At 33.0% G+C, this 9,508-nt stretch overlaps 2 protein-coding genes across 2 annotated transcripts; one reads left to right on the top strand and one right to left on the bottom strand.

The window, feature by feature from the left end:
- The first annotated feature begins 202 nt into the window (after positions 1-202).
- LOC115990344 (endonuclease 2) lies at positions 203-2,990 on the top strand. Its single transcript, XM_031114185.1, has 9 exons — positions 203-592; positions 688-859; positions 1,286-1,378; positions 1,542-1,597; positions 1,682-1,765; positions 1,850-1,942; positions 2,047-2,114; positions 2,591-2,664; positions 2,750-2,990. The coding sequence occupies exons 1-9, from the start codon at positions 482-484 to the stop codon at positions 2,842-2,844; spliced, it is 846 nt and encodes a 281-aa protein (XP_030970045.1). The 5' UTR covers positions 203-481; the 3' UTR covers positions 2,845-2,990.
- A 120-nt stretch (positions 2,991-3,110) lies between these two features.
- Positions 3,111-9,108, bottom strand: LOC115990353 (universal stress protein YxiE-like). Its single transcript, XM_031114191.1, has 4 exons — positions 8,671-9,108; positions 7,161-7,252; positions 4,427-4,545; positions 3,111-3,393 (listed from the first exon to the last, which is right to left on the bottom strand). The coding sequence occupies exons 1-4, from the start codon at positions 8,894-8,896 to the stop codon at positions 3,318-3,320; spliced, it is 513 nt and encodes a 170-aa protein (XP_030970051.1). The 5' UTR covers positions 8,897-9,108; the 3' UTR covers positions 3,111-3,317.
- Between the last annotated feature and the right edge of the window lie 400 nt (positions 9,109-9,508).

The raw sequence follows: 9,508 nt of genomic DNA, 5'->3' as shown, positions 1-9,508 counted from the left end.
TGCCATTTTTGGAGTCATTAAGTAACGTTATAGTCACAAAATGCCCACCCCGCATTATCCTTCATTTCTGATTTTCTTTTTTCAATTCCTTTCCTTTTCAGGCACGTAACAGCAAAGTCATTCATTGTAGCATGCCTAATGTCCCATATAAACACGTTACCGTTACTACAATAGGAATGGTCACTTTACTCAAAATATCAAAACTGTAAATGTGAACAGATTGATTTTTAGCATTTACTTTTGCTTCCTACTTTAATACTTTAATCAGTATATGTCCTGGTAGAAAGCTAAAAGACAAATGTATATTTCATCCTTTGGCAAGACAATCATTAATATGATTTCTTTCTGAAAAAGACATGTATTATTCCATAAAATGGATTATTCATACAGTTCACACTAACCAATCCTGAGCTCTACTTTCCTTTCTGAGTTCTCTAGTGCTATATATGATGAAGTTGTAGTAATTTTGCAGTGAAGGAAGATGGAATACTGCAAACTCCAGATAGTGGCTATTGTATCACTGGTGCTTCTCTTCCCAGTCATTGATGCTTGGGGACATGATGGGCATTACATAGTTTGTAGCATTGCTCAGGTGCTTAATAATTTCTTTCTTAATCTCAGTGTATTGTCTGTGTGATCAGAAATATTTATACCATGGTTATTTGTTTTCTGTGGTAATATAAACAGTCTCGCTTGAACAAAGGAGCTGCTGAGATAGTGGAGGAACTGCTTCCAAAATCTGCACAGAATGACTTAGGGAGTGTGTGTATATGGGCAGATCAGATCAAGTTTCATTATCCCTGGTCAAGACCCCTACACTTTGTAAATACCCCTGATGTTTGCAATTACAAGTTCTCGAGTGAGTCTAATCTCTCTCTTGGTGCTACATATATAAGACAGAATCTTTATGCTAAGAGTATTAGATAATGATTAAATTTCTCATTTTTTAATAGCTTATTAAATTTTTAGGATAATCAGTAATATTTATCATGGTACTTGGTTTCGAGTTCGAATCTTGTCTCTACTTTACCTTCTGTTTAAAACTTTGAAACTTCCACCCATATCCCACATGTTGAGGCCCACTAACAACTTAATATTTTGGAATAATCAATAATTTATCAAAAATAGCTTCATAATTATTTCTAATAAATTTCTATAGGAAAATATAACGCACTTAACATCCAAATGACTTCTTAAGCCACACGTTGGTGATGATAGGATAAAGTATAAGCCATGCCGTGTAGGCTGACATCATGTCATGCTAAACAGTACTTTTAATGTTCAGGGGATTGCAAGGATGAAAATGGAAGGGAAGGGAGGTGTGTTGCAGGAGCAATTCAAAATTACACCAGCCAGTTGATAGATTCCAGCAGCAAAGGTAAGAATTCATGTAAATTCTTGAACTATAATATTTAGTACAACCTCTTCATTGGTTTTTTTTTTTTTTTTTCGTAGAAGTTCTTCTCTTATGGATGTTCTGCCCATTTATGCTAACTTACTGAACAAATCGTGTTTCTAATGCAATTAATTGTAACTATCAGATAACCTTACTGAAGCACTCCTGTTTTTCTCTCATTTTTTGGGTGATATTCATCAGGTACGAGTCGCATTAAAGATGATCTGAATATACATAGCATGTCTGGATGTGTGCATTATTAACGATAGTACTTGTTCAATGCAGCCTCTACACTGCGGTTTTGCTTCAGACAAGGGAGGCAATACAATTGAAGTTCACTGGTACACAAGGAAGCAAAATCTTCACCATGTGAGTGTAGTTGTCAACTGACCATAGCTTATACAAAAAGGCTGCCTATATTTATGATTTGTAAACTCATATTTATTCATACAGATATGGGATGACAACATTATAGAGACAGCACAAGAAAGGTTCTATAGTTCAAATTTGGCAGACCAGATTGATGCAATTCAAAAAAATATTACGGTAGCTTATTTGACACTTTCTTAGTGACTGTATTAGACTTAGTACTTGGTTTATTTTCCATAATGTGTATCAATTTTGTTCTGTAAATATATTTCAAACTACAGACTGGCTGGGCCGATCAGGTTAAGAGCTGGGAGAGCTGCAGTTATACTGATACAACATGTGCAGACGTGTATGTTTCTCAACCACAATTTATTAACCTAGAATTTTTTAGCAAGTTCCATTTCATTGTCATAAGGTACTATGAATGAAGTATTAGTTAGCCAATACATTATACTTCTTTCTCTTTTTTTTTTTTTAACTTATTGCCTATCTTCAAAAAAGTCATCTTTTTTCACTATTTTACCAATAAAAAGATGTCTCCTTTTTCCCTTAAAAAGGTAGGTTTTTTTTATAAGATATCATTTCTCGCTTATTGAACAAAAGCGACATTATTTTAACTTATTGCCTATCCTTTCTTTTCTCTTGTCTGTCTCAACTTATTGAACAAAAGCAACATTGTTTATGTGTATGTGACTTGTTTAGTTAGTTATGCAACTTTAGTCATTGATCATTGCAAGATCAAATATGAAGCATTTCTTGACAAGGGTATCTCATAATACACTTGATTGAAATTTAAGGATAGATGAAGTTGGTTATTTTTCTCAGATATGCCTCTGAAAGCATTGAAGCAGCCTGTGACTGGGCATATAAAGATGCGACTGAAGGTTCAGTTTTAGAAGGTAAAGAGTAGATTCTTACAAGTTTTCCAGTTCTGCATGTTCATTTCTTCTTGGTATAGAGAAATAATATGAAAACTGTTTGCAGATGAATATTTTCTCTCCCGGTTACCAGTAGTCAATAAGCGGTTGGCTCAAGCTGGAGTTCGGTTGGCAGCCATTCTCAACCATTACTTTAAGTGATAATATTTATTTCTTCTATAGTGTATGCTGAAGCTTTAGACCATACCTGTCGATCAGTATCAATAAAATACATGGTTCTAGTCATTGCTTTTGAATGTATAAAACATGATACTTCTAGTAATCTAGCACTCTTTTTCTTTGTGAAATTAGTGTTCCACCTTGCTACTCAAATTATATCAATTGATTAAATTAAAGGCCGCTTTCTGATATTGCTCCACAGTATTCTTCTATGCTAATGATTCTATTGTTCCACAGAAAATATCAAATTATTTCAAATAGATCGCTTTTCATTCTTGTATTCATTACGTTTAGTAGAACATTAGAGTCTATATGTGAGTTTAAACACATTCAACACATCATAAAACATTCTGATTATGAAGTCATTTTACATTGTAAATTGTATCAACTTCAATTGTATTAACCAACATCTAAACAAACTTTGTCATGAATTGACCATGTAGAATGCCCTGTAACTAAGGTTTCTTCACAACAAGGACAGGGCACTTTGCATTCTGAACACAATAGTTGCTCACGCTCCCCAGAATAGCTCTGTATCAACACCATGGTATATTAGTATTCAATAATTGGAAGACCTTCTTTGCCATAGGATGTAAAGTATCATGATAAGCATATTCTTAATTTGCCAAACTGATTTCATACATTATAGAATGCAGTGGGGCAATAACCCCCGGGTCTTGTAAATTTTGTATAAGAAATGGAATTAAGAAGGGTAAAGAATGAATTTTCAGACATGTGGATTGGTAAACCAACAATCATTTCTAAAATATAAAACTGAAAATTAGTGAACTTGCTTGTGCAAGTCAAATAAATTATTTGCCAAAAGCCTTGTAACTCAATTGGTTGTCATCTCTTGGTGTTTCCAATGAAGACAATACAAAAGTTAATATTTTCCCCACCCCCAATTATCAAATTATCAAAAATAAAAATAAAAATCAAATAAAGTATTATTGTGGCTTCTCGTGGTTGATCATGAAATCAGGTTAAAAGACATAGGACTTAGGATTGGAGCATCCACGGAAAGGGTTATATATATATCCTCTTTACTTTTCTTTTTGATAGATGTTGTAAGTTTTGGCATCTACTCCATAACGATTTTTCTTTACCATAAGGCCAAGACACCAATGAGTTTCTTTTTGTTGTAGACAGAATTTGATCCTAGTTCCCATATTCAATGACAAGAAACTTTACTAGTTCAACTAACTACAACACATATGTATGCTCTTTAATGTTAGTACAATGCGGAAAAGAGTTATGTGTCCTATTTATTGTTAATTAAGTGAAATGGCGAAAATATTTCATCTTGGCAGCTAGCTTTATAAACTTCAAGTTCAGCAGTTCCATAAACAAAACTTTTTACAAGTAAAAAATTTAAAACATCTAAATATGTTGACATGATCTTAACATCGAAATCTTACCATCCATCAATAACATAACATGTACTTCTAATTAGATACATGAAACTGAAGTTGCAAATTTATGATTTCATTTGTCTGTATGAATGCTGATTCTATCAATAATCACATCAATGTTGCATAAAAAAAAGGATTAAATGGAAACTAACCTTTTGATTTTTCCAAGACCACGCTCTCCTAGAATAAGCAAATTGATGTTCAACTTTTCAACTGCATTACATATAGCCGTTTGAGGATCTCCTACCTCTGTAAGTGTTTCTGCGTTTACCTACAAAAATAATATGAACAAACCCCAATCTTACACTTGTACGCTCCAAAGGAGGAAATATGTGCATTTGTATACATCTATATCCCATCTTGTCAGCTCTCAAGCTTGAGTATCATTTTAAGAGTATAAACAAGTATACTTTTTGAATGCAGGTAATCATTATCATTTGAACAAATTTATTTTGATGAGCCGGTTAGGCGGCAAAAAATTAATGTTGTTTAAGGCTTATAGTCATCTCTTGACCAAAGAGGGGTGAAATAGATGTTCCTATGCTAAGAAAAAGATGAGTACAGAACATATGGCACAGAAACTGCACTGTATATGTACTCTCCATACAACTATCATTTAAGACGTTTTCTTCATCTTTTCAAACTTGTGATGATTGAAGCGTTCTCATTGATGCAGTGAAAAAGAAACTTTTAGATATAATTGATGTAGCAAAAAAGTATTAACTTTCTATCTAATAAATGTAACAATAGGCATTAAGAGGAAAGATCCAACGGCAAAACAATAGAGAATAGAAAAAGAAAGGTTGAAACTTCAAAGGATGAGTTTAAGGGTTCAAGACTAAAGAAGTCTGAATTTCTTTGATATTATGTGGCAGAAACTTTATACTAAATCTCTTAAGAGACTAGTTTGCAATAGCCCATTAGGAAACTTACATTGTCAACCCTTCATTACACAAAGCCTTCTTATCTTTGCCATTGATGCTCATTCAATGGCATATTTAAATTACAAACATAAGAAATACATCAAGAATATATGGCCATATTAGAAGTTTTCACTATGTTTAAAATAGAATCGTAGCCTGCATGAAAACATGCAAGAACTTTCACACAAAGCAACGGGTCATTACTTTTTTGAAGCAATTTAAAGAGATTTTGCAGAAACAATTCAGTATTGTTCCCAATACCTTGTTCTGATAATCATCCTTTCATTTTATTTATAGTTCAGAATATTTACTAAAGCTTCATCTTACCACTCACTTGTCAAATTGATGTATCCACAAGATCATTCTCAACTATTAGATTGCCCCACTGGTCAAAGAAGATTACTTTTTGTGATGTTCGTGCTACTGAAAGGTTCTACATGAGTAGTTAGAAGCTTACCGTTCTCTCTACAGGCCATTTTTTCTTAGTACCAATGGCCTGATTGATTAAGATGAGAAACTCACTGCTGTGCTTAGAAATAGTAAAAAGCTTGTATCTAGTGCATAAGGCTTCCCACTTCTGTAAGGTCTATGATAGGTGGTTGGTAGATAATCTTACCCTTAATTTTGAAGAGGCAACCACAAAAATCCAAAAGCCTACAGCAGCTCAATATTTTACATAGTATACAAGATCATCAAACCAAACTAAACTTCTTCTTTTTTTTTTTCTTTTTTTTTTTTTTCATTTTTACCCTTTGTGGTCTTCCTTCAACCTTTATGGAAGCACCGTTGACAACAGAGCTGAGACAAGGATTTTGAAACTCAAAAGAACAAGAATTTAAAATAAAAAAATAAAAAAGAAAGAAATATTATCACATTTTGGAGACTCAACAAATTATGAGTGTAAATGAGTGAGAGTCTAGGAGGAAAATGGGGGATAGTTTACTAAACAGTATACAGAGAGCCAGTATCACTTTTCACAGAGAAAATGAAAATTGATATCTCCAACGAGATTATATGAGGTAGTATTTCAAAAAGAAGCAAAGGAAAAAGCAATGATTTATTGAGGTACAAGGCATGAAAGGGTTTCGATTCTTGCAGATAGCCTTAAAGGTCAGACTTGTATTGTAGGAGTTGTGTTACCATGTAATCATTTGACACAAGGCATTGCAGATAATTAGTATCTAGTGTATATTTCTGAATTTTTTACAGCCTTTCAGTCTGTAGTTTTCATTATCATTTTTGCTCATCTTTACTGCTAAATTGTTGTGCAAACAATAACATATATGAGAAATTTGTTAGAAATAATTAGTTATAAACCCATCAAAATGCACATTTATCTTTACCTTTTGCCTATGTAAGTTACACCACAAACATGACATCATCCCCCCTTCCCCCTCCCCCCTCCCAATTCTTCTCCCCCTTTTATCTTTGCATATCAGTGATGTCGCTTCACAAATATTTAAAAAAAAAACAGATGAAATTCATTAAAAAAAATAATGTACATTAAGATTTGCTCATATGGAATAGGAAATTTCTTGCTGGCCATAGCAATACCTTTCAAAGGAAGAAAAGAAAGAATGGAAGAACTAATTATACAAATTAATAGGGCACTATTACCAGTTTACTTGTTTATGCTGCAGATGATTCTAAAAGAATAACCACCCACTCAAAGACTCCAAAGGAGTGTTTAGAGCTCCATACATTTAAATGAATCATCTTTATTTCATTTAGGAATTAAGTAATATGATGTTTTCAATTAATTAAACATGGCCTTGTATGGTACCATTAATGATCCATCTCTATAAGTCTTAGATGAGTACATTGATATGTCCATACAACACTATCAAGTACCATTAGCTGTTAAATTATGAAGTAAACCATAATGGATTGAATAATAATTGAGTTGCTACTGCCAATAATATAAAATTTTGTTAAAAAAAGGAATGAAAAATAGTGGACATACCCCTCGACTAGCACATATTTCCTTAGCTTTCTCCAGAAGAGCCAATGTGAGCTTGTTCTGATTTTCTTTGACGGAGTTATTAAACTCTTGAGCTGTCATGGACAAACATGCAAACTTGTCAATAGAAACTCCAATCAAATAAAGTTTATACTCATCATTGTAACTATTCAAATATGGGAAAAAAGAAGAAAAATGGAAAGAAGGGCACGGTGAAGAATGCAGTTTTTACAAAATATTTCTCAAAATGAGGAGAAAACAAACTTTCCCCCACTTCTTAACCACCGTTAGTCATCCGGAACAGAAGGGGTCTAAATAAACCCCTTCAAGTAGGAAGTACATGCTCTGATTCTAAAATACAAAGCTATACTCCCCTGTCTAATTGAATAAAAAATAAAGCATGATAACGCCATGAATGTTCTTACTTATTTCCTACTTATTAAACAGCACTTTTGAAGAAAATGAGTATGAAACAATAATAAGAAATTAATGCGTATTTGAGTTGTGTATAGAACATCGTCCTTAAGGTGATAATTGCCCTGCTTGAAAGAGTTTAATGCCGGGTTACATGTAATTCACCTCCATGATAGCAAAGTGACCAGCAGACAACAATTCTGAAGTTTCTTCTAAAGATAATTTCTTACAAAATGATGTATTTGACTAGAGTAATGAGAGAAAAAACAAAAATTAAATTGAATCTGTTTCAGGCCCTTTATTTATAAACAAACAATGAAGAGATTTATTGAAACATCATATCTTTTCATTTTATTTGGCACATTTATGAAATCATAACATAAATCAGATTAATTCATTATAATCCAGTACATCTCATCTAATCATATTTCAATAAAATAAACTCAACATGTACCACTAATTAAAGTGCCAAGTGCAGAACTTGTGCGTGTGTTCTTTTTTGAAGTGTCACATGTCATAGATTCTTTATATAGTAATTTATTTTGGGCTAAAGTGCAAACTACATCCCTAAATTTGGGGGTATTTATGGATTACATCCAAAAATTTTAAAATTTGAATTTTACACGCAGAAGTGTAAATGGAATATAACTTCAATGGGTAGAATCCAAATTTTGAAACTTCAGAATATAAAATCAGAAGATCCCCAAATGTTAAGGGTGTATCTTGCACTTTAGCCTTTATTTTGTGGTGTTTGTGTTACATTCCCACCAAAAGCTCATTAAACTTTCTATGCTTGGCAAGTTAATTTAAATCACAAGCCCACTTCCATATCACAATTTATACACTAGATTTTAAACAAGTATAAGCATAGAACTATAACCATCATGAGTTAGCGAGGCTTTGGGGGATAAAAGAAAAACAAGAGTACAACAGCCATCTCTAATTATTTTCCCCTTCCATAAATACAAACTTTTTGAAGAGAAATAGAAATACAAAATCAATAATTTTCCAAACTCTAAAGCCCCAAATTCACCTTATATACTCCAATAAACACCAAAGAAAACAAAATTAAGAAGCAAAGAAATTATTAGTACTTAACTGGGTGAAACAGGACAGTACATACGAGCAGAGCCAAGAGAGGCAGCAAAGGTGTAAGCATTTTTGGTAGGAAGCTGAGCCATGAAGATGAGAAGAGGGGACTTGTTTAAAGATTCTTTGAGATTATCAAGTACCCAAGTGAGCGCATAGTAACTGTACTCACTCTCATCAATAGCCAACATCACCTTCTTCTCAGTTCCTCCATTTGCCAAAACTACCTCAGCCATTACTGAAGGGTTTTTTTTTTTTTTTTTTGGATAGGATTACTGAAGGGTTTTTGGTTTCAGAGTTTACGGATACAGACAGATAGAGGTTCAAAAGCGTTAGAATAGGTTACTGAAAAAGAGACACAGTGATTGTACTATGTTTAGGGTTTATATAACGTCATTGTTTAGTAGTACTAGGTATGGAAACTTGAAACTTTGTAAATGGTAGTTGGAAAACAGAGGGCGGGTTTTTTTCAGGTCATAACGGCCAGTCAAACCTTTGAAATCTGGATAAGGTTCCTCTCCTTGTCATTACTTTGATTATATCCATCTGCCACGTTCAACACTCAAGAGATTTTATTTATTTATTTCTTTCTCTTTCGGATTTTGTTCAAGAATGCAAGCCTTTTAATATATTATATCATTCTTAACTTATTATAAAAGTTATCTTTAATTGCGGAGCAATGGTCTATTGACATTTGACACCTCCCTAAGGCTTTCATTTGATTGTGAGATGAAAAATTAAGGGATAAAAAATGAGAAAATAATGAAAAATTGGAGGATAAAATATTGGAAGATAGAAAATATTTTAATTTTTCCTCGATATGTTTGGTTAGGAGAATGGCAAAATGG

Source organism: Quercus lobata, chromosome 1, assembly GCF_001633185.2.
Source record: "Quercus lobata isolate SW786 chromosome 1, ValleyOak3.0 Primary Assembly, whole genome shotgun sequence".
In the NCBI taxonomy this organism is placed as follows: Eukaryota; Viridiplantae; Streptophyta; class Magnoliopsida; order Fagales; family Fagaceae; genus Quercus; species Quercus lobata.
Note: the sequence above shows the minus strand (reverse complement) of the source record. Positions and strands in the feature narration are given on the sequence as shown.